The sequence below is a fragment of the Coregonus clupeaformis genome, unplaced genomic scaffold (genome assembly GCF_020615455.1).
Source record: "Coregonus clupeaformis isolate EN_2021a unplaced genomic scaffold, ASM2061545v1 scaf0028, whole genome shotgun sequence".
Taxonomy (NCBI): domain Eukaryota; kingdom Metazoa; phylum Chordata; class Actinopteri; order Salmoniformes; family Salmonidae; genus Coregonus; species Coregonus clupeaformis.
Window position 1 is genome coordinate 148,192 of NW_025533483.1, and position 26,304 is coordinate 174,495.

Consider the following 26,304-nt stretch of genomic DNA (forward strand, 5'->3'; position numbering starts at 1 on the left):
GACGGAAGCCACTCCTCAGTAAAAAGGCACATGACAGCCCGCTTGGAATTTGCCAAAAGGCACCTAAAGGACTCTCAGACCATGAGAAACAAGATTCTCTGGTCTGATGAAACCAAGATTCAACTCTTTGGCCTGAATGCCAAGCGTCACGTCTGGAGGAAATCTGGCACCATCCCTACGGTGAAGCATGGTGGTGGCAGCATCATGCTGTGGGGATGTTTTTCAGCGGCAGCGACTGGGAGACTAGTCAGGATCGAGGGAAAGATGAACGGAGCAAAGTACAGAGAGATCCTTGATGAAAACCTGCTCCAGAGCGCTCAGGACCTCAGACTGGGGCGAAGGTTCACCTTCCAACAGGACAACGGCCCTAAGCACACAGCTAAAACAATGCAGGAGTGGCTTCGGGACAAGTCTCTGAATGTCCTTGAGTGGCCCAGCCAGATCCCAGACTTGATCCCGATCGAACATCTTTGGAGAGACCTGAAAATAGCTGTGCAGCGACGTTCCCCATCCAACCTGACAGAGCTTGGTAGGATCTGCAGAGAAGAATGGGAGAAACTCCCCAAATTCAGGTGTGCCAAGCTTGTAGCGTCATACCCAAGAAGACTCGAGGTTGTAATCGCTGCCAAAGGTGCTTCAACAAAGTACTGAGTAAAGGGTCTGAATACTTATGTAAATGTGATATTTCAGTTTTGTATTTTTAATACATCTGCAAAAATGTCTAAAAACCTGTTTTTGCTTTGTCATTATGGGGTATTGTGTGTAGATTGATGAGGGGGAAAACATTTTTTAATCCATTTTAGAATAAGGCTGTAACGTAACAAATCGTGGAAATAGTCAAGGGGTCTGAATACTTTCCGAATGAACTGTAAATCATTAAGAACACAAAGAAAAAGTGATTTATTTAAAAGAAAGTTAACTTATTTCCATTGTCTCTCCTCACCTTCTCCAGAGGGTCGACCCGGGGCCCCTTCTTGTTCCTCCTCTCCTCCCCCATGAGCTCCTGCAGGGTGAGCTCGCTGGACTCAGACGGAGGCTCCTCCTCCTGATTGATTCAATTTGCACTTTTTAAAACTTCTCCCACTAGCATAAAAATAACTTGACCCCTTACACTTCTGGAAATTGACCTATATGGATAGGGCCAAATGTAAAATGTTTCTTACAGAAGAACCACATGACCGTGGTAGCAATCGAAAGAGAACACTTTGGGGATGATGGGGAAATGATTAGACCCAAGGTGAGGACACAACAGGTCACCTGACACAAGACTGGATCCAAACATTACACTGTTGATTTGATGTGCATTTTACATTTACTGTACTTTTCACAGCATTTGTTGATGACGAAATCTGAAAATACTCTGGATACATTCAGTAACATAATAAGAATATTCATTGAACTTTTGGAGTAGGTACAAGATAAGAAAAAACTATTACAAAGGTTTGAGTGAGAGGTCTAACTGGTGTCTCCAGGCGGCCACACCTCTCCTAACTGTGGGTTTGAGTGAGAGGTCTAACTGGTGTCTCCAGGTGGCCACACCTCTCCTAACTGTGGGTTTGGCTGAGAGGTCTAACTGGTGTCTCCTAACTGTGGGTTTGGCTGAGAGGTCTAACTGGTGTCTCCTAACTGTGGGTTTGGCTGAGAGGTCTAACTGGTGTCCCTAGACATCTGAACTGAAGGCCAATATTAGGTTATCCCTAGACATCTGAACTGAAGGCCAATATTAGGTTATCCCTAGACATCTGAACTGAAGGCCAATATTAGGTTATCCCTAGACATCTGAACTGAAGGCCAATATTAGGTTATCCCTAGACATCTGAACTGAAGGCCAATATTAGGTTATCCCTAGACATCTGAACTGAAGGCCAATATTAGGTTATCCCTAGACATCTGAACTGAAGGCCAATATTAGGTTATCCCTAGACATCTGAAATATCTTCATGCCTAGAAGAGCCTCCAGGCTTCCGTCATAACGGTACATTTTGAATGAGAAAAAAAAAAGGAAGAATTACAGCGGCAATTAGATCAAACTAATCCCGTCCGAATCGTCTACTGGAAGAACGGACATGCTGGGGTAATAATTACATAACCCACATTCTATAACCAACTCAGTGGCCTTGTGGTTAAAGTGTCCTGCGACTGGGAAGGTTGTGAGTTCAATCTCTGGCAGAGTCATATCCAAAGACTGTAAAAATGGGACCTGATGTGTCTCTGCTTGGCACTCAGCATTAAGGAGATAGATTTGGGGGTAAGGACCTGCGATAGACTGGCGTCCTGTCCAGGGGGTGTACTGTACATCAAGCTGCCTCACCCTACAGAAACAGGAGATAGACTAGTGTCCTGTCCAGGGGGTGTACTGTACATCAAGCTGCCTCACCCTACAGAAACAGGAGATAGACTGGCATCCTGTCCAGGGGCTGTACTTGTACCCGCTACAGAAACAGGAGATCGGCTCCTGCCCTTCGAGCCGTTCCGGCTCACACAAGCCAAGGCTACTTGCCTAATACTAGTCCCAAATAGGGCTTTCAAAAGGCACTTCAGACAAATAGATTGTAATTTTGGTCATTAGTGCATTGAAGTGCGTGTTCTGCACATAATTTACTTCCCAATACGACAAACAGGCTCATTCTGTTCAGGGCAACCCAGGGTATAACAAGTCATCCTTGTAACTGTGGATCAAACATAGCGATCATAAACGTTGATCCTGTAAATGACATGAGTTTTCAGATATGGAAATGTGAAGCGCACATTTGGACTCATGGGTGTTTGGTTTGCTTGTATGACATCAAAGCGGGATTTATTATAATCATCAACGTCTCATCGGTCAGAACACATCCTCTCCTCTCCATTTACAGCATCCTCAGCATCTCATCGGTCAGAACACATCCTCTCCCCTCCATTTACAGCATCCTCAACGTCTCATCGGTCAGAACACATCCTCTCCTCTCCATTTACAGCATCCTCAGCATCTCATCGGTCAGAACACATCCTCTCCCCTCCATTTACAGCATCCTCAGCATCTCATCTGTCAGAACACATCCTCTCCCCTCCATTTACAGCATCCTCAGCGTCTCATCGGTCAGAACACATCCTCTCCTCTCCATTTACAGCATCCTCAGCATCTCATCGGTCAGAACACATCCTCTCCTCTCCATTTACAGCATCCTCAGCATCTCATCTGTCAGAACACATCCTCTCCTCTCCATTTACAGCATCCTCAGCATCTCATCGGTCAGAACACATCCTCTCCTCTCCATTTACAGCATCCTCAGCATCTCATCTGTCAGAACACATCCTCTCCTCTCCATTTACAGCATCCTCAGCGTCTCATCGGTCAGAACACATCCTCTCCTCTCCATTTACAGCATCCTCAGCATCTCATCGGTCAGAACACATCCTCTCCTCTCCATTTACAGCATCCTCAACGTCTCATCGGTCAGAACACATCCTCTCCTCTCCATTTACAGCATCCTCAGCATCTCATCTGTCAGAACACATCCTCTCCCCTCCATTTACAGCATCCTCAGCATCTCATCTGTCAGAACACATCCTCTCCCCTCCATTTACAGCATTTACCTCAATCAGACAACAACAAATGTGAAAAAGTAGCCCAATTAGTGGGAGGGATGGTGGCAACTTCTTGTTGCGTGCTGTGCTCAAATTTATAACGGTTATCAGTCAAGACGAAATCTGCCATTTTCAATCCGTATTGAAGTGGAAAGGGCTACCAAAACAGTTAAACCAAGTCACACAACTTCTCTTCATGGACAAATACCTTTCTAGTTTATTAGATAATAAACATTAGTAGGCTGCTCCAGCCATAACATGTCATACCTCCTCTTCGTTGTGGCCCGTATCGAGGTCACCTCCCAGCACGTTGGCGTAGAACACCAGCTTCAAACAGAATCAAACATTATTTTGTAGTGCATTTAAAATCACAACACACTTTACCGTAAAACAATACAATTACAACTATAAAATGTCTCAAATAATTGTGAAATCGTTGATGTAAAGAAAAAGCTAAAATTACAGTAAAATAATTTATTAAAAACTAAAAAGGCAAACGTGATTTAAAAACCTTGACTGTGTCTGCCCCTCTTACCATCGACCCATAGCTGTGGGGCTAAATCATGATAAAGGATTTTCCTGGCCTTGGTTCTACACCCTGTCTTCAGAAAGTATTCACACCCCTTTTTTGTTACAGCCTGAATTTAAAATTGATTAAATTGTTGTTGTTTTCCCCCTCACCAATCTACACACCATACCCAAGAATGACAAAGTGAAAACTTGTTTTTAGAAATTATAGCAAATGTATTGAAAATGAAATACAGAAATACCTAATTTACATAAGTATTTTACACCCCTGAGTCTATACATGTTAAAATCAAATTTGGCAGCGATTACAGCTGTGAGTCTTTCTGGGTAAGTCTAAGAGCTTTCCACACCTGGTTGAACAATATTTGCACATTATTCTTTTTAAATTCTTCAAGATCTGTCAAGTTGGTTGTTGATCATTGCTAGACAGCAATTTTCAAGTCTTGCCATAGAATTTCAAGCCGATTTAAGTCAAAATTGTAACTAGGCAACTCAAGAACATTCAATGTCATCTTGGTAAACAAATCCAGTGTACACTATATATACACACAAAGGTATGTGGACACCCCTTCAAATGAGTGGATTCTATTTCAGCTACACCGTTGCTGACAGGTGTATAAAATCGAGAACACAGCCATGCAATCTCCATGGACAAACATTGGCAGTAGAATGGCCTTACTGAAGAGCTCAGTGACTTTCAACGTGGCACCATCATAGGATGCCACCTTTCCAACAAGTCAGTTCGTCACATTTCTGCCCTGCTAGAGCTGCCCCGGTCAACTGTAAGTGCTGTTATTGTGAAGTGGAAACATCTAGGAGCAACAACGGCTCAGCCGCGAAGTGGTAGGCCACACAAGCTCACAGAACGGGACCGCCGAGTGCTGAAGCACGTAAAAATAATCTGTCCTCAATTGCAACAGTCACTACCGAGTACCAAACTGCCTCTGGAAGAAACGTCAGCACAAGAACTGTTCGTCGGGAGCTTTATGAAATGGATTTCCATGGCCGAGCAGCCGCACACAAGCCTAAGATCACCATGCGCAATGCCAAGCGTCGGCTGGAGTGGTGTAAAGCTCGCCACCATTGGACATCCGGAGCAGTGGAAACGCGTTCTCTGGAATGCTGAATCACGCTTCACCATCTGGCAGTCCGACAGACGAATCTACCTGCCCCAATGCATAGTGACAACTGTAAAGTTTGGTGGAGGAGGAATAATGGTCTGGGGCTGTTTTTCATGGTTCGGGCTAGGCCCCTTAATTCCAGTGAAGGGAAATCTTAACACTACAGCATACAATGACATTCTAGATGATTCTGTGCTTCCAACTTTGTGGCAACAGTTTGGGGAAGGCCCTTTCCTGTTTCAGCATGACAATGCACAAAGAGAGGTCCATACAGAAATTGTTTGTTGAGATCGGTGTGGAAGAACTTGACTGGCCTGCACAGAGCCATGACCTTAACCCAATCAAACACCTTTGGAATGAATTGCGCCTGTGCTCTATTCAGTTTCTTTTTATCCTAAAAAAATCCCTATTCCTTGCAGATGACAAGCATACCCATAACGTGATGCAGCCACCATCATGCTTGAAAATATGAAGTGGTACTCAATGTGTTGTGTTGGATTTGCCCCAAACAGAAAGGTTTGTATTCAGGACATAAAAGTTCATTTCTTTGACATATTTTTTTGCTGTTTTACTGTAGTGCCTTATTGCAAACAGGATGCATGTTTTGGAATATTTGTATTCTGTACAGGCTTCCTTCTTTTCACTCTGTCAATTAGGTTAGTATTGTGGAGTAACTACAATGTTGTTGATCCATCCTCAGTTTTCTCCTATCACAGCCATTCAACTCTGTAACTGTTTTAAAGTCACCATTGGCCTCGTGGTGAAATCCCTGAGTGGTTTCCTTCCTCTCCGACAACTGAGTTAGGAAGGACGCCTGTATCTTTGTAGTGACTGGGTGTATTGATACACCATCCAAAGTGTAACTAATAACTTCACCATGCTCAAAGGGATATTCAATGTCTGCTTTTTTTTTATTTTTACCCATCTACCAATAGGTGCCCTTCTTTGTGAGGCGTTGGAAAACATCCCTGGTCTTTATGGTTGAATCTGTGTTTGAAATCCACTGCTCGACTGAGGGACCTTACAGATAATTGTATGTGTGGGGTACAGAGATGAGGTAGTCATTAAAAATCATGTTAAACACTGTTATTGGCACACAGAGTCCATGCAACTTATTATGTGACTTGTTAAGCAAATTTTTACTCCTGAACTTATTTAGGCTTGCCATAACAAAAGGGTTGAATACTTATTGACTCAAAACATTTCAGCTTTTCATTTTTAATTAATTTGTAAAGAAAAAATGAAAAATTAATTCCACTGACATTATGGGGTAGTGTGTTGGCCAGTGAGACAAAATCTCAATTTAATCCATTTTAAATTAAGGCTGTAACACAACAAAATGTGGAAAAAGTCAAGGGGTGTGAATATTTTCTGAAGACACAGTAGGTATAGTTATAGACCAACTCCTTGGTTCTAACCCTAGGTATAGTTATAGACCAACTCCTTGGTTCTATCCCTAGGTATAGTTATAGACCAACTCCTTGGTTCTATCCCTAGGTATAGTTATAGACCAACTCCTTGGTTCTAACCCTAGGTCTAGTTATAGACCAACTCCTTGGTTCTATCCCTAGGTATAGTTATAGACCAACTCCTTGGTTCTAACCCTAGGTATAGTTACAGACCAACTCCTTGGTTCTATCCCTAGGTATAGTTATAGACCAACTCCTTGGTTCTAACCCTAGGTATAGTTATAGACCAACTCCTTGGTTCTAACCCTAGGTATAGTTATAGACCAACTCCTTGGTTCTAACCCTAGGTATAGTTATAGACCAACTCCTTGGTTCTATCCCTAGGTATAGTTATAGACCAACTCCTTGGTTCTAACCCTAGGTATAGTTATAGACCAACTCCTTGGTTCTATCCCTAGGTATAGTTATAGACCAACTCCTTGGTTCTAACCCTAGGTATAGTTATAGACCAACTCCTTGGTTCTATCCCTAGGTATAGTTATAGACCAACTCCTTGGTTCTAACCCTAGGTATAGTTATAGACCAACTCCTTGGTTCTATCCCTAGGTATAGTTATAGACCAACTCCTTGGTTCTAACCCTAGGTATAGTTAATAGACCAACTCCTTGGTTCTAACCCTAGGTATAGTTAATAGACCAACTCCTTGGTTCTAACCCTAGGTATAGTTAATAGACCAACTCCTTGGTTCTAACCCTAGGTATAGTTATAGACCAACTCCTTGGTTCTAACCCTAGGTATAGTTATAGACCAACTCCTTGGTTCTATCCCTAGGTATAGTTAATAGACCAACTCCTTGGTTCTATCCCTAGGTATAGTTAATAGACCAACTCCTTGGTTCTAACCCTAGGTATAGTTATAGACCAACTCCTTGGTTCTATCCCTAGGTATAGTTATAGACCAACTCCTTGGTTCTAACCCTAGGTATAGTTAATAGACCAACTCCTTGGTTCTATCCCTAGGTATAGTTAATAGACCAACTCCTTGGTTCTACCCTAGGTATAGTTATAGACCAACTCCTTGGTTCTATCCCTAGGTATAGTTATAGACCAACTCCTTGGTTCTATCCCTAGGTATAGTTAATAGACCAACTCCTTGGTTCTAACCCTAGGTATAGTTATAGACCAACTCCCTTGGTTCTATCCCTAGGTATAGTTATAGACCAACTCCTTGGTTCTAACCCTAGGTATAGTTATAGACCAACTCCTTGGTTCTAACCTAGGTATTGTTATAGTCCAACTCCTTGGTTCTAACCCTAGGTATAGTTAATAGACCAACTCCCTTGGTTCTAACCCTAGGTATAGTTATAGACCAACTCCCTTGGTTCTAACCCTAGGTATAGTTATAGACCAACTCCTTGGTTCTAACCCTAGGTATAGTTAATAGACCAACTCCTTGGTTCTAACCCTAGGTATAGTTATAGACCAACTCCTTGGTTCTATCCCTAGGTATAGTTAATAGACCAACTCCTTGGTTCTATCCCTAGGTATAGTTAATAGACCAACTCCTTGGTTCTAACCCTAGGTATAGTTAATAGACCAACTCCTTGGTTCTAACCCTAGGTATAGTTATAGACCAACTCCTTGGTTCTAACCCTAGGTATAGTTAATAGACCAACTCCTTGGTTCTAACCCTAGGTATAGTTATAGACAACTCCTTGGTTCTAACCCTAGGTATAGTTAATAGACCAACTCCTTGGTTCTAACCCTAGGTATAGTTAATAGACCAACTCCTTGGTTCTATCCCTAGGTATAGTTAATAGACCAACTCCTTGGTTCTAACCCTAGGTATAGTTAATAGACCAACTCCTTGGTTCTAACCCTAGGTATAGTTATAGACCAACTCCTTGGTTCTAACCCTAGGTATAGTTAATAGACCAACTCCTTGGTTCTATCCCTAGGTATAGTTAATAGACCAACTCCTTGGTTCTAACCCTAGGTATAGTTATAGACCAACTCCTTGGTTCTAACCCTAGGTATAGTTATAGACCAACTCCTTGGTTCTAACCCTAGGTATAGTTAATAGACCAACTCCTTGGTTCTAACCCTAGGTATAGTTATAGACCAAGTCCCTTGGTTCTAACCCTAGGTATAGTTATAGACCAACTCCTTGGTTCTAACCCTAGGTATAGTTAATAGACCAACTCCTTGGTTCTAACCCTAGGTATAGTTAATAGACCAACTCCTTGGTTCTATCCCTAGGTATAGTTATAGACCAAGTCCTTGGTTCTAACCCTAGGTATAGTTAATAGACCAAGTCCCTTGGTTCTAACCCTAGGTATAGTTAATGGACCAACTCCTTGGTTCTACCCTAGGTATAGTTAATAGACCAACTCCTTGGTTCTAACCCTAGGTATAGTTAATAGACCAACTCCTTGGTTCTAACCCTAGGTATAGTTAATAGACCAACTCCTTGGTTCTAACCCTAGGTATAGTTAATAGACCAACTCCTTGGTTCTAACCCTAGGTATAGTTAATAGACCAACTCCCTTGGTTCTAACCCTAGGTATTGTTATAGACCAAGTCCTTGGTTCTACCCTAGGTATAGTTATAGACCAACTCCTTGGTTCTAACCCTAGGTATAGTTAATAGACCAACTCCTTGGTTCTAACCCTAGGTATAGTTAATAGACCAACTCCTTGGTTCTAACCCTAGGTATTGTTAATAGACCAACTCCTTGGTTCTATCCCTAGGTATAGTTATAGACCAACTCCCTTGGTTCTAACCCTAGGTATAGTTATAGACCAACTCCTTGGTTCTATCCCTAGGTATAGTTATAGTCCAACTCCTTGGTTCTATCCCTAGGTATAGTTATAGACCAACTCCTTGGTTCTAACCCTAGGTATAGTTAATAGTCCAACTCCTTGGTTCTAACCCTAGGTATAGTTAATAGACCAAGTCCCTTGGTTCTAACCCTAGGTATAGTTATAGTCCAACTCCTTGGTTCTAACCCTAGGTATTGTTAATAGACCAACTCCTTGGTTCTAACCCTAGGTATAGTTATAGACCAACTCCTTGGTTCTAACCCTAGGTATAGTTAATAGACCAACTCCTTGGTTCTAACCCTAGGTATAGTTAATAGACCAACTCCTTGGTTCTAACCCTAGGTATAGTTATAGACCAACTCCCTTGGTTCTAACCCTAGGTATAGTTAATAGACCAACTCCTTGGTTCTAACCCTAGGTATAGTTATAGACCAACTCCTTGGTTCTAACCCTAGGTATAGTTAATAGACCAACTCCTTGGTTCTAACCCTAGGTATAGTTACAGACCAACTCCTTGGTTCTAACCCTAGGTATAGTTAATAGACCAACTCCTTGGTTCTAACCCTAGGTATTGTTAATAGTCCAACTCCTTGGTTCTAACCCTAGGTATTGTTAATAGACCAACTCCTTGGTTCTATCCCTAGGTATAGTTATAGACCAACTCCTTGGTTCTAACCCTAGGTATAGTTAATAGACCAACTCCTTGGTTCTAACCCTAGGTATAGTTAATAGACCAACTCCTTGGTTCTAACCCTAGGTATAGTTAATAGTCCAACTCCTTGGTTCTAACCCTAGGTATAGTTAATAGACCAACTCCTTGGTTCTAACCCTAGGTATAGTTAATAGACCAACTCCTTGGTTCTAACCCTAGGTATAGTTAATAGTCCAACTCCCTTGGTTCTAACCCTAGGTATAGTTAATAGACCAACTCCTTGGTTCTACCCTAGGTATAGTTACATGGACCAACTCCTTGGTTCTAACCCTAGGTATAGTTAATAGACCAACTCCTTGGTTCTAACCCTAGGTATAGTTAATAGACCAACTCCTTGGTTCTAACCCTAGGTATAGTTAATAGTCCAGTCCCTTGGTTCTAACCCTAGGTATAGTTAATGGTCCAACCCCTTGGTTCTAACCCTAGGTATAGTTAATAGACCAACTCCTTGGTTCTAACCCTAGGTATAGTTACAGACCAACTCCTTGGTTCTAACCCTAGGTATAGTTAAGACCAACTCCCTTGGTTCTAACCCTAGGTATAGTTATAGTCCAACTCCTTGGTTCTAACCCTAGGTATTGTTAATAGACCAACTCCTTGGTTCTAACCCTAGGTATTGTTATAGACCAACTCCTTGGTTCTAACCCTAGGTATAGTTAATAGACCAAGTCCTTGGTTCTAACCCTAGGTATAGTTAATAGACCAACTCCTTGGTTCTAACCCTAGGTATAGTTAATAGACCAACTCCTTGGTTCTAACCCTAGGTATAGTTAATAGACCAACTCCTTGGTTCTACCCCTAGGTATAGTTAATAGACCAACTCCTTGGTTCTAACCCTAGGTATAGTTATAGACCAACTCCCTTGGTTCTAACCCTAGGTATAGTTATAGTCCAACTCCTTGGTTCTAACCCTAGGTATAGTTAATAGTCCAACTCCTTGGTTCTAACCCTAGGTATAGTTATAGACCAACTCCTTGGTTCTAACCCTAGGTATAGTTAATAGACCAACTCCTTGGTTCTACCCTAGGTATTGTTAATAGACCAACTCCTTGGTTCTAACCCTAGGTATTGTTATAGACCAACTCCTTGGTTCTAACCCTAGGTATAGTTATAGTCCAGCCCCTTGGTTCTATCCCTAGGTATAGTTAATAGACCAACTCCTTGGTTCTAACCCTAGGTATAGTTAATGGACCAACTCCTTGGTTCTAACCCTAGGTATTGTTAATAGACCAAGTCCCTTGGTTCTAACCCTAGGTATAGTTATAGACCATCCTTGGTTCTAACCCTAGGTATAGTTAATAGACCAACTCCTTGGTTCTAACCCTAGGTATTGTTAATAGTCCAACTCCTTGGTTCTAACCCTAGGTATAGTTAATAGACCAACTCCTTGGTTCTAACCCTAGGTATAGTTAATAGACCAACTCCCTTGGTTCTAACCCTAGGTATAGTTAATAGACCAACTCCTTGGTTCTAACCCTAGGTATAGTTAATAGACCAACTCCTTGGTTCTAACCCTAGGTATAGTTAATAGACCAACTCCTTGGTTCTAACCCTAGGTATAGTTAATAGACCAACTCCTTGGTTCTATCCCTAGGTATAGTTATAGACCAGTCCCTTGGTTCTAACCCTAGGTATAGTTAATAGACCAAGTCCCTTGGTTCTAACCCTAGGTATTGTTAATAGTCCAACCCCTTGGTTCTAACCCTAGGTATAGTTATAGACCAACTCCTTGGTTCTAACCCTAGGTATAGTTAATAGTCCAGTCCCTTGGTTCTAACCCTAGGTATAGTTAATGGACCAACTCCTTGGTTCTAACCCTAGGTATAGTTAATAGACCAACTCCTTGGTTCTAACCCTAGGTATTGTTAATGGTCCAACTCCTTGGTTCTAACCCTAGGTATAGTTATAGACCAACTCCTTGGTTCTAACCCTAGGTATTGTTAATGGTCCAGTCCCTTGGTTCTAACCCTAGGTATTGTTAATGGTCCAGTCCCTTGGTTCTAACCCTAGGTATTGTTAATAGTCCCTTGGTTCTAACCCTAGGTATTGTTAATAGTCCCTTGGTTCTAACCCTAGGTATTGTTAATGGTCCAGTCCCTTGGTTCTAACCCTAGGTATTGTTAATGGTCCAGTCCCTTGGTTCTAACCCTAGGTATTGTTAATGGTCCAGTCCCTTGGTTCTAACCCTAGGTATTGTTATAGACCAGTCCCTTGGTTCTAACCCTAGGTATTGTTAATAGTCCCTTGGTTCTAACCCTAGGTATTGTTAATGGTCCAGTCCCTTGGTTCTAACCCTAGGTATTGTTAATAGTCCCTTGGTTCTAACCCTAGGTATTGTTAATAGTCCCTTGGTTCTAACCCTAGGTATTGTTAATAGTCCAGTACCTTGGTTCTAACCCTAGGTATTGTTAATGGACCAACTCCTTGGTTCTAACCCTAGGTATAGTTAATAGACCAACTCCTTGGTTCTAACCCTAGGTATTGTTAATAGACCAAGTCCCTTGGTTCTAACCCTAGGTATAGTTAATGGTCCAACTCCTTGGTTCTAACCCTAGGTATAGTTAATAGACCAAGTCCTTGGTTCTAACCCTAGGTATAGTTAATGGACCAGTCCCTTGGTTCTAACCCTAGGTATTGTTATAGACCAACCTTGGTTCTAACCCTAGGTATTGTTAATAGACCAACTCCCTTGGTTCTAACCCTAGGTATAGTTAATGGACCAGTCCCTTGGTTCTATCCCTAGGTATTGTTAATAGACCAACTCCTTGGTTCTAACCCTAGGTATAGTTAATAGTCCAGCTCCTTGGTTCTAACCCTAGGTATAGTTAATAGACCAACTCCTTGGTTCTAACCCTAGGTATAGTTAATGGACCAAGTCCCTTGGTTCTAACCCTAGGTATAGTTATAGACCAACTCCTTGGTTCTAACCCTAGGTATTGTTATAGACCAGCTCCTTGGTTCTACCCTAGGTATAGTTATAGACCAACTCCTTGGTTCTAACCCTAGGTATTGTTAATAGTCCCTTGGTTCTAACCCTAGGTATTGTTAATGGACCAGTCCCTTGGTTCTAACCCTAGGTATTGTTACAGTCCAACTCCTTGGTTCTAACCCTAGGTATTGTTAATAGACCAACTCCTTGGTTCTAACCCTAGGTATAGTTATAGACCAATCCTTGGTTCTAACCCTAGGTATAGTTATAGACCAACTCCTTGGTTCTAACCCTAGGTATAGTTAATAGACCAACTCCCTTGGTTCTAACCCTAGGTATTGTTAATAGACCAACTCCTTGGTTCTAACCCTAGGTATAGTTAATAGACCAACTCCTTGGTTCTAACCCTAGGTATAGTTATAGACCAACTCCTTGGTTCTAACCCTAGGTATAGTTAATAGACCAGCCCCTTGGTTCTAACCCTAGGTATAGTTAATAGACCAACTCCTTGGTTCTAACCCTAGGTATAGTTATAGACCAACTCCTTGGTTCTAACCTAGGTATAGTTAATAGACCAACTCCTTGGTTCTAACCCTAGGTATAGTTATAGACCAAGTCCCTTGGTTCTAACCCTAGGTATAGTTAATAGTCCAACTCCTTGGTTCTAACCCTAGGTATAGTTAATAGTCCAACTCCTTGGTTCTAACCCTAGGTATTGTTAATAGTCCAACTCCTTGGTTCTAACCCTAGGTATAGTTAATAGACCAACTCCTTGGTTCTAACCCTAGGTATAGTTAATAGACCAACTCCTTGGTTCTAACCCTAGGTATTGTTATAGACCACTCCTTGGTTCTAACCCTAGGTATAGTTATAGACCAGTCCCTTGGTTCTAACCCTAGGTATAGTTAATAGACCAAGTCCTTGGTTCTAACCCTAGGTATAGTTAATAGACCAACTCCTTGGTTCTAACCCTAGGTATAGTTATAGACCAGCTCCTTGGTTCTAACCCTAGGTATTGTTAATGGTCCAGTACCTTGGTTCTAACCCTAGGTATTGTTAATAGTCCCTTGGTTCTAACCCTAGGTATTGTTAATAGTCCAGTCCCTTGGTTCTAACCCTAGGTATTGTTAATAGTCCAGTCCCTTGGTTCTAACCCTAGGTATTGTTAATAGTCCAGTCCCTTGGTTCTAACCCTAGGTATTGTTAATGGTCCAGTCCCTTGGTTCTAACCCTAGGTATTGTTAATAGTCCAGTCCCTTGGTTCTAACCCTAGGTATTGTTAATAGTCCCTTGGTTCTAACCCTAGGTATTGTTAATAGTCCAGTCCCTTGGTTCTAACCCTAGGTATTGTTAATAGTACCTTGGTTCTAACCCTAGGTATTGTTAATAGTCCCTTGGTTCTAACCCTAGGTATAGTTAATAGACCAGCTCCTTGGTTCTAACCCTAGGTATTGTTAATAGTCCAACCCCTTGGTTCTAACCCTAGGTATTGTTAATAGTCCCTTGGTTCTAACCCTAGGTATTGTTAATGATCCAGTCCCTTGGTTCTAACCCTAGGTAGTTTTATAGACCAAGTCCTTGGTTCTAACCCTAGGTATTGTTAATAGACTCCCTTGGTTCTAACCCTAGGTATAGTTAATGGACCAATCCCTTGGTTCTAACCCTAGGTATAGTTAATAGACCAACTCCTTGGTTCTAACCCTAGGTATTGTTATAGACCAAGTCCCTTGGTTCTAACCCTAGGTATTGTTAATAGACCAAGTCCCTTGGTTCTAACCCTAGGTATAGTTAATAGACCAACTCCTTGGTTCTAACCCTAGGTATTGTTAATAGTCCCTTGGTTCTAACCCTAGGTATTGTTAATAGTCCCTTGGTTCTAACCCTAGGTATTGTTAATAGTCCAGTCCCTTGGTTCTAACCCTAGGTATTGTTAATAGTCCCTTGGTTCTAACCCTAGGTATAGTTATAGTCCAACTCCTTGGTTCTAACCCTAGGTATAGTTAATGGACCAAGTCCTTGGTTCTAACCCTAGGTATAGTTAATAGACCAACTCCTTGGTTCTAACCCTAGGTATAGTTATAGACCAAGTCCCTTGGTTCTAACCCTAGGTATAGTTAATGGTCCAACTCCTTGGTTCTATCCCTAGGTATTGTTAATAGTCCAACTCCTTGGTTCTAACCCTAGGTATAGTTAATAGACCAACTCCCTTGGTTCTAACCCTAGGTATAGTTAATAGTCCAACTCCTTGGTTCTAACCCTAGGTATTGTTATAGACCAATTCCTTGGTTCTACCCTAGGTATAGATCCTTGGTTCTAACCCTAGGTATAGTTAATAGACCAAGTCCTTGGTTCTAACCCTAGGTATAGTTATGGACCAGTCCCTTGGTTCTAACCCTAGGTATAGTTAATAGTCCAACTCCTTGGTTCTATCCCTAGGTATAGTTAATAGACCAACTCCTTGGTTCTAACCCTAGGTATTGTTAATAGACCAGTCCTTGGTTCTAACCCTAGGTATAGTTATAGACCAACTCCTTGGTTCTAACCCTAGGTATAGTTAATATCAAGTCCTTGGTTCTAACCCTAGGTATAGTTACAGACCAACTCCTTGGTTCTAACCCTAGGTATAGTTATAGTCCAACTCCTTGGTTCTATCCCTAGGTATAGTTATAGTCCAACTCCTTGGTTCTAACCCTAGGTATAGTTAATGGACCAGCCCCTTGGTTCTAACCCTAGGTATAGTTATAGACACTCCTTGGTTCTAACCCTAGGTATAGTTAATGGTCAACTCCTTGGTTCTAACCCTAGGTATTGTTATAGTCCAGTTCCTTGGTTCTAACCCTAGGTATAGTTAATAGACCAACTCCTTGGTTCTAACCCTAGGTATTGTTAATAGTCCAACTCCTTGGTTCTAACCCTAGGTATAGTTAATAGACCAACTCCTTGGTTCTAACCCTAGGTATAGTTAATAGACCAACTCCTTGGTTCTAACCCTAGGTATAGTTAAGACCAACTCCTTGGTTCTAACCCTAGGTATAGTTAATAGACCAACTCCTTGGTTCTAACCCTAGGTATAGTTATATATCAACTCCTTGGTTCTAACCCTAGTTATTGTTATAGACCACTCCCTTGGTTCTAACCCTAGGTATAGTTAATAGACCAACTCCTTGGTTCTAACCCTAGGTATTGTTATAGTCCAACTCCTTGGTTCTAACCCTAGGTATTGTTAATAGACCAACTCCTTGGTTCTAACCCTAGGTATAGTTAATAGACCAACTCCTTGGTTCTAACCCTAGGTATTGTTAATATCAAGTCCCTTGGTTCTAACCCTAGGTATTGTTAATAGTCCAAGTCCTTGGTTCTAACCCTAGGTATTGTTAATAGACCAACTCCCTTGGTTCTAACCCTAGGTATTGTTAATAGACCAAGTCCTTGGTTCTAACCCTAGGTATAGTTAATGATCAACTCCCTTGGTTCTAACCCTAGGTATAGTTAATAGACCAACTCCTTGGTTCTAATCCCTAGGTATAGTTAAAGACCAACTCCTTGGTTGTATCCCTAGGTATAGTTATAGACCAACTCCTTGGTTGTATGTCTGTCAGATTAGAGGGAGCAAGGCTGTGAACTGCAGTGCTTTAAAAGTTAAGTAAAATGTTAAAATGTGGTTGTCTCACCTAGCTACCTTAAGATGAATGCAATAACTGTAAGTCGCTCTGGATAAGAGTGTCTGATAAATGACTAACATGTAAATAAAGAAAGTCCCATACCTTCAGACACTTGGTGGCAGCCACAACGCCCTCGTCATCGTTCACCAGACTGTCGCTGTCGTACTCACTGCTGATCACCTTTAATAATAACACATACAAATTAAATCACAGCATTTCACTGTACTGTTTACACCTGCAGTATCCTGTGCACGTGACAAATCAACTTTGATGTTGATTTTGAGTTAGCACCTATTCATTACACAGGAATCTCAACATTCTAGGTAGGCAAAAAAAATAACAGACCAAAAAATGTACATCAAGAATTGAATGCAAGTAACTGCGTATTCTGCATAATTCAGTCTTGTCGACTGCGAGCATGATTACTAATCAAATAAAGACTGTAACGTTACCGTGTAGGTGATGAGCTGCTGGAAGGTCTCCATCATACTTCTGATGTGTTCTACACTGTACTGAGACCACAGGCGCGTCAGCTTGGCCCGGGCAGGCAGCGGGAGTTTACTCATGCACTTACAGAACAGGGGCATAGCCGTCTCCAGGTACTCTGGGCTGTGGAGGTTGCTGTTCTCCATCACGATGATGAAGATGTTTAGGTAGTCTGGGTTGGTGTCGTAGACGTCTAGATAGGTTAGCTCCAGCTCTACGTTGGGGGTCAGGTAGACCAGCGCGTTGAGGAAGGCTGCTTCCATCTTCTCGTTGGAGAGGAGTCTGTCGTACACTCTCCTGACAGCTTCTATGTCCACTGAAACCTCTACAGGACCCAGTGTGTTCTCCGTCGCTCCCGTCGCTCCCGCCATGGACGCCGAGGCCTCGGATTCCTCTGATTCCTGCTCCATGGCGCTGGTTCTCTCCTTGTCGTCCTCGTCCTTGTCCTCATCTTTGGCCTGGTGGGTCTTGCGCTGCTCCTTGGTGTTGGGGTGTTGTTCCTTGTCTTTCCTGAAGCTCTGCACCAGACCCTCTGCGCTGGAGAAGATCCTCCCGATGACTCGGATCAGAGGAGAGTAGTCCTTCTTCCCCTCACAGATACTCAGGATCTCATACACCTTCTCCTCGGTCAGGTAATGCACCTCTGGACACAGAAAGATCACAGAGAAAAATAATGAGCAACCGTTTCAATCTAAAATGAATGAATATTGAATAGCATGAATGGAGAAAAAAGGTGTTTGTGTGTCCACATCCCGAATGGCCCCCTATCCCCTATATAGTGCACTACTTTTGACCAGAGCCCTATACAATGCATTCGGAAAGTATTCAGACCCCTTGACTTTTTCCACATTTTGTTGTGTTAAAGCCTTACTCTGAAATTGATTAAATTGTTCCCCCCCCCCCCTCATCAATCTACACACAATACCCCATAATGACAAAGCAAAAACAGGTTTTTAGACATTTTTGCAAAAGTATTAAAAATACAAAAGTTAAATATGACATTTACATAAGTATTCAGACCCTTTACTCAGTACTTTGTTGAAGGACCTTTGGCAGCGATTACAACCTCAAGTCTTCTTGGGTTTGACTACTTTCTCAGGTCTAAAGTAGTGCACTATATAGGGAATAGGGTGCCATTCTCTGGTCTAAAGTAGTGCACTATATAGGGAATAGGGTGCCATTCTCTGGTCTAAAGTAGTGCACTATATAGGGAATAGGGTGCCATTCTCTGGTCTAAAGTAGTGCACTATATAGGGAATAGGGTGCCATTCTCTGGTCTAAAGTAGTGCACTATATAGGGAATAGGGTGTCATAGGACCCTGGTCTAAAGTAGTGCACTATATAGGGAATAGGGTGCCATTCTCTGGTCTAAAGTAGTGCACTATATAGGGAATAGGGTGCCATTCTCTGGTCTAAAGTAGTGCACTATATAGGGAATAGGGTGCCATTCTCTGGTCTAAAGTAGTGCACTATATAGGGAATAGGGTGCCATTCTCTGGTCTAAAGTAGTGCACTATATAGGGAATAGGGTGCCATTCTCTGGTCTAAAGTAGTGCACTATATAGGGAATAGGTGCCATTCTCTGGTCTAAAGTAGTGCACTATATAGGGAATAGGGTGCCATTCTCTGGTCTAAAGTAGTGCACTACATAGGGGAATAGGGTGCCATTCTCTGGTCTAAGTAGTGCACTATATAGGGAATAGGGTGCCATTCTCTGGTCTAAAGTAGTGCACTATATAGGGAATAGGGTGCCATTCTCTGGTCTAAAGTAGTGCACTATATAGGGAATAGGGTGCCATTCTCTGGTCTAAAGTAGTGTACTATATAGGGAATAGGGTGCCATTCTCCGGTCTAAAGTAGTGCACTATATAGGGAATAGGGTGCCATTCTCTGGTCTAAAGTAGTGCACTATATAGGGAATAGGTGCCATTCTCTGGTCTAAAGTAGTGCACTATATAGGAATAGGGTGCCATTCTCTGGTCTAAAGTAGTGCACTATATAGGGAATAGGGTGTCATAGGACCCTGGTCTAAAGTAGTGCACTATATAGGGAATAGGGTGCCATTCTCTGGTCTAAAGTAGTGCACTATATAGGGAATAGGGTGCCATTCTCTGGTCTAAAGTAGTGCACTATATAGGGAATAGGGTGCCATTCTCTGGTCTAAAGTAGTGCACTATATAGGGAATAGGGTGCCATTCTCTGGTCTAAAGTAGTGCACTATATAGGGAATAGGGTGCCATTCTCTGGTCTAAAGTAGTGCACTATATAGGGAATAGGGTGCCATTCTCTGGTCTAAAGTAGTGCACTATATAGGGAATAGGGTGCCATTCTCTGGTCTAAAGTAGTGCACTACATAGGGAATAGGGTGCCATTCTCTGGTCTAAAGTAGGGCACTATATAGGGAATAGGGTGCCATTCTCTGGTCTAAAGTAGTGCACTATATAGGGAATAGGGGTGCCATTCTCTGGTCTAAAGTAGTGTACTATATAGGGAATAGGGTGCCATTCTCTGGTCTAAAGTAGTGTACTATATAGGAATAGGGTGCCATTCTCCGGTCTAAAGTAGTGCACTATATAGGGAATAGGGTGCCATTCTCTGGTCTAAAGTAGTGCACTATATAGGGAATAGGGTGCCATTCTCTGGTCTAAAGTAGTGTACTATATAGGGAATAGGGTGCCATTCTCTGGTCTAAAGTAGTGCACTATATAGGGAATAGGGTGCCATTCTCTGGTCTAACGTAGTGCACTATATAGGGAATAGGGTGCCATTCTCTGGTCTAAAGTAGTGCACTATATAGGGAATAGGTGCCATTCTCTGGTCTAAAGTAGTGCACTATATAGGGAATAGGGTGCCATTCTCTGGTCTAAAGTAGTGCACTATATAGGGAATAGGGTGCCATTCTCTGGTCTAAAGTAGTGCACTATATAGGGAATAGGGTGCCATTTGGGACGCAGGCAGTGTGTATTTATGTGAAAAGTGTTTACCTCTGAAGTCTTCCCTAGGGGGAAGCAGGCGGTCTTTGTGGTCTGTCATCTTCCCGGGGCGGTCGCCCAATAAGGCAGGTTGTGTCTCTTTGGCACTGTTGTTGTCAGGGAAGGCAGCGGAGGGGTGAGCTGCGGAGGGGTGAGCAGCGGAGGGGTGAGGGTCACACAGTTTGGTGCCCATTTTCCACAGCTCCAGGGCTCTGATAGCCGCTGTGTTGTGATCCAGCGGTTGAAAACCAAGACACGAAGCACAGAACTCGTTGGTGCAGGCCCCATTTCCACAGCCCTCTGTTAACTGGCGAAAGTACCGCTCAATTAGATGCTTTGCAGCCGCTCTCTTCCTGTACCGGACATTCAAACAGGAAGTGACAAGGTTTTAGTACGACAACCACCGAAAAGGAAGCTTGCTCATCACAGAACTAACATATGGGTCGTCATTTCAGCAAGCCATGACACCCACATATCAGATTGTCCTGAAATTGTTTCTGTAGTTTGAAACAGATAAGATTAACATTCCTGCAACATTATTTTGTTGAAATATAATTTGATCTCTGAGAAATTAAGCTAATTGACTGCACCCAAATTAATAGGATTCATATAATATTCAATAAATATAAATTTAGTAACTAACATCCGATTTGGACCAAACTTTTTTCTAACAATGTGCAAGACATGAAGAATCTAAAGAAATGGTCAAAAGCCAATTTATAATGAATCCTATAAATTAAAATAGCCAATTTGGGTGCAATCAATTAGCTCAATTTCTCAGAGATCAACTTACATTTCAACAAAACAATGGTGCAGGAATGCTAATCTGATCTGTTTAACAATTCCAGACCAATCTGACCTGATGGGTGTCAACATCCTCCTGCTTTATGAGGTGGAACGACCCCCATTACAGACACAAGGATACATTATGTTTACAATTTAGTTTTAAAAAAAAAAGCACAAAAAAACAATCAAAACAGTAAGAATAAACTTGCAATGCAACAACTATGAAAGTACTAATCATAAGTTAAAAATCAGAGCGCTGCATGCATTTGGACTAAAATGTAGAAGGTCTATGATTTACCTCCAATGTTGCCAATTGGTCAATGCCAAAAGTGATGACATGTAACTGAACTGGCTGAATCAGCATGATGTCATATCATATCAAAGCAGAATGGAGATATCTAGCCTTACATGTTCAGTCCAAATAGGAATAAAGGGAATCATTGTGGCTCCTTGGTTAATATTGTATTAGCAGTAGTATTATTCCTGTACCTGGCACTTACATTCGGCTTGTTTTAGCGTCCTCTATGATGTAGGTAATGGTCTGAAACAAGATGGGAGGAGGTTAACAAAACTAACCTTTGATTTAAAATGTTTATATGAAGCTTCTGAAGGACTGTCAAAATAAAAGTTCATAACTAGGCCAACTCTGTTTCAGAGTAATACAGTTGGAAGTCGGAAGTTTACATACACTTAGGTTGGAGTCATTAAAACTTGTTTTTCAACCACTCCACAAATTTCTTGTTAACAAACTATAGTTTTGGCAAGTTGGTTACGACATCTACTTTGTGCATGACAAGTCATTTTTCCAACAATTGTTTACAGACCGATTATTTCACTTATAATTCACTGTATCACAATTCCAGTGGGTCAGATGTTGACTGTGCCAGAAAATGATGTCATGGCTTTAGAAGTTTCTGATAGGCTAATTGACATCATTTGAGTCAATTGGAGGTGTACCTGTGGATGTATTTCAAGGCCTACCTTCAAACTCAGTGCCTCTTTGCTTGACATCATGGGAAAATCAAAAGAAATCAGCCCTCAGAAAAAAGGGGAAACCTTCACAAGTCGGGTCATCCTTGGGAGCAATTTCCAAATGCCTGAAGGTACCACGTTCATCTGTACAAACCATACTACGCAAGTATAAACACCATGGGACCACGCAGCCGTCATACCGCTCAGGAAGGAGACGGGTTCTGTCTCCTAGAGATGAACGTACTTTGGTGCGAAAAGTGCAAATCAATCCCAGAACAACAGCAAAGGACCTTGTGAAGATGCTGGAGGAAACAGGTACAAAAGTATCTATATCCACAGTAAAACGAGTCCTATATCGACATAACTTGAAAGGCCGCTGAGCAAGGAAGAAGCCACTGCTCCAAAACCGCCATAAAAAAGCCAGACTACGGTTTGCAACTGCACATGGGGACAAAGATTGTACTTTTTGGAGAAATGTCCTCTGGTCTGATGAAACAAAAATAGAACTGTTTGGCCATAATGACCATTGCTATGTTTGGAGGAAAAAGGGGGCACTTGCAAGCCGAAGAACACCATCCCAACCGTGAAGCACGGCGGTGGCAGCATCATGCTGTGGGGGTGCTTTGCTGCAGGAGGGACTGGTGCACTTCACAAAATAGATGGCATCATGAGGAAGGAAAATTATGTGGATATATAGAAGCAACATCTCAAGACATCAGTCAGGAAGTTAAAGCTTGGTCGCAAATGGGTAGCAAGGAGGCCTACAAACCTGACTCAGTTACACCAGCTCTGTCAGGAGGAATGGGCCAAAATTCACCCAACTTATTGTGGGAAGCTTGTGGAAGGCTACCCGAAACGTTTGACCCAAGTTAAACAATTTAAAGGCAATGCTACGAAATACTAATTGAGTGTATGTACACTTCTGACCCACTGGGAATGTGATGAAATAAATAAAAGCTGAAATAAATCATTCTCTCTACTATTATTCTGAAATTTCACATTCTTAAAATAAAGTGGTGATCCTTACTGACCTAAAACAGGGACTTTTTTCTGGGATTAAATGTCAGGAATTGTGAAAAACTGAGTTTAAATGTATTTGGCTAAGATGTATGTAAACTTCCGACTTCAACTGTACCTAACGAATAAGCAACTATAGAGGACAACTACCTCATATTCACTTGCTGCCTTCGACATAGTTAGTCACTCAGAATATGGCTACTGCTGTCTTCGACATAGTTAGTCACTCAGAATATGGCTACTGCTGCCTTCGACATAGTTAGTCACTCAGAATATGGCTACTGCTGCCTTCGACATAGTTAGTCACTCAGAATATGGCTACTGCTGCCTTCAACATAGTTAGTCACTCAGAATATGGCTACTGCTGCCTTCGACATAGTTAGTCACTCAGAATATGGCTACTAGTGCCTTCGACATAGTTAGTCACTCAGAATATGGCTACTGCTGCCTTCGACATAGTTAGTCACTCAGAATATGGCTACTGCTGCCTTCGACATAGTTAGTCACTCAGAATATGGCTACTGCTGTCTTCGACACAGTTAGTCACTCAGAATATGGCTACTGCTGCCTTCAACATAGTTAGTCACTCAGAATATGGCTACTGCTGCCTTCGACATAGTTAGTCACTCAGAATATGGCTACTAGTGCCTTCGACATAGTTAGTCACTCAGAATATGGCTACTGCTGCCTTCGACATAGTTAGTCACTCAGAATATGGCTACTGCTGCCTTCAACATAGTTAGTCACTCAGAATATGGCTACTGCTGTCTTCGACATAGTTAGTCACTCAGAATATGGCTACTGCTGCCTTTGACATAGTTAGTCACTCAGAATATGGCTACTGCTGCCTTCGACATAGTTAGTCACTCAGAATATGGCTACTGCTGCCTTCGACATAGTTAGTCACTCAGAATATGGCTACTGCTGTCTTCGACACAGTTAGTCACTCAGAATATGGCTACTGCTGCCTTCAACATAGTTAGTCACTCAGAATATGGCTACTGCTGCCTTCGACATAGTTAGTCACTCAGAATATGGCTACTAGTGCCTTCGACATAGTTAGTCACTCAGAATATGGCTACTGCTGCCTTCGACATAGTTAGTCACTCAGAATATGGCTACTGCTGCCTTCAACATAGTTAGTCACTCAGAATATGGCTACTGCTGTCTTCGACATAGTTAGTCACTCAGAATATGGCTACTGCTGCCTTCAACATAGTTAGTCACTCAGAATATGGCTACTGCTGTCTTCGACATAGTTAGTCACTCAGAATATGGCTACTGCTGCCTTCGACATAGTTAGTCACTCAGAATATGGCTACTGCTGCCTTCGACATAGTTAGTCACTCAGAATATGGCTACTGCTGTCTTCGACATAGTTAGTCACTCAGAATATGGCTACTGCTGCCTTCGACATAGTTAGTCACTCAGAATATGGCTACTGCTGCCTTCAACATAGTTAGTCACTCAGAATATGGCTACTGCTGCCTTCGACATAGTTAGTCACTCAGAATATGGCTACTAGTGCCTTCGACATAGTTAGTCACTCAGAATATGGCTACTGCTGCCTTCGACATAGTTAGTCACTCAGAATATGGCTACTGCTGCCTTCAACATAGTTAGTCACTCAGAATATGGCTACTGCTGTCTTCGACATAGTTAGTCACTCAGAATATGGCTACTGCTGCCTTCGACATAGTTAGTCACTCAGAATATGGCTACTGCTGCCTTCGACATAGTTAGTCACTCAGAATATGGCTACTGCTGTCTTCGACACAGTTAGTCACTCAGAATATGGCTACTGCAGCCTTCGACATAGTTAGTCACTCAGAATATGGCTACTGCTGCCTTTGACATAGTTAGTCACTCAGAATATGGCTACTGCTGCCTTCGACATAGTTAGTCACTCAGAATATGGCTACTGCTGTCTTCGACACAGTTAGTCACTCAGAATATGGCTACTGCTGCCTTCAACATAGTTAGTCACTCAGAATATGGCTACTGCTGCCTTCGACATAGTTAGTCACTCAGAATATGGCTACTAGTGCCTTCGACATAGTTAGTCACTCAGAATATGGCTACTGCTGCCTTCGACATAGTTAGTCACTCAGAATATGGCTACTGCTGCCTTCGACATAGTTAGTCACTCAGAATATGGCTACTGCTGCCTTCGACATAGTTAGTCACTCAGAATATGGCTACTGCTGTCTTCGACACAGTTAGTCACTCAGAATATGGCTACTGCAGCCTTCGACATAGTTAGTCACTCAGAATATGGCTACTGCTGCCTTCGACATAGTTAGTCACTCAGAATATGGCTACTGCTGCCTTCGACATAGTTAGTCACTCAGAATATGGCTACTGCTGTCTTCGACACAGTTAGTCACTCAGAATATGGCTACTGCTGCCTTCAACATAGTTAGTCACTCAGAATATGGCTACTGCTGCCTTCGACATAGTTAGTCACTCAGAATATGGCTACTAGTGCCTTCGACATAGTTAGTCACTCAGAATATGGCTACTGCTGCCTTCAACATAGTTAGTCACTCAGAATATGGCTACTGCTGTCTTCGACATAGTTAGTCACTCAGAATATGGCTACTGCTGCCTTCGACATAGTTAGTCACTCAGAATATGGCTACTGCTGCCTTCGACATAGTTAGTCACTCAGAATATGGCTACTGCTGCCTTCGACATAGTTAGTCACTCAGAATATGGCTACTGCTGCCTTCGACATAGTTAGTCACTCAGAATATGGCTACTGCTGCCTTCGACATAGTTAGTCACTCAGAATATGGCTACTGCTGCCTTCGACATAGTTAGTCACTCAGAATATGGCTACTGCTGCCTTCGACATAGTTAGTCACTCAGAATATGGCTACTGCTGCCTTCGACATAGTTAGTCACTCAGAATATGGCTACTGCTGCCTTCGACATAGTTAGTCACTCAGAATATGGCTACTGCTGCCTTCGACATAGTTAGTCACTCAGAATATGGCTACTGCTGTCTTCGACATAGTTAGTCACTCAGAATATGGCTACTGCTGCCTTCGACATAGTTAGTCACTCAGAATATGGCTACTGCTGCCTTCGACATAGTTAGTCACTCAGAATATGGCTACTGCTGCCTTCGACATAGTTAGTCACTCAGAATATGGCTACTGCTGCCTTCGACATAGTTAGTCACTCAGAATATGGCTACTGCTGTCTTCGACATAGTTAGTCACTCAGAATATGGCTACTGCTGCCTTCGACATAGTTAGTCACTCAGAATATGGCTACTGCTGCCTTCGACATAGTTAGTCACTCAGAATATGGCTAC

At 42.2% G+C, this 26,304-nt stretch overlaps 1 protein-coding gene across 2 annotated transcripts in view; it reads right to left on the bottom strand.

The window, feature by feature from the left end:
• Positions 1-26,304, bottom strand: part of LOC121576413 (ubiquitin-protein ligase E3A-like) — a 51,387-nt gene that overhangs the window by 15,356 nt on the left and 9,727 nt on the right. For both annotated transcript variants that reach the window (XM_041889528.2, XM_041889527.2), the window contains exons 2-7: positions 21,494-21,534; positions 20,220-20,560; positions 17,202-17,878; positions 16,852-16,929; positions 3,835-3,894; positions 944-1,045 (exon numbers count right to left, since the gene is read on the bottom strand). In XM_041889528.2, the coding sequence (XP_041745462.2) occupies positions 944-1,045; positions 3,835-3,894; positions 16,852-16,929; positions 17,202-17,878; positions 20,220-20,560; positions 21,494-21,495 (1,260 nt within the window). In that variant the 5' untranslated portion in view covers positions 21,496-21,534. The remainder of the gene's footprint in view (positions 1-943; positions 1,046-3,834; positions 3,895-16,851; positions 16,930-17,201; positions 17,879-20,219; positions 20,561-21,493; positions 21,535-26,304) is intronic.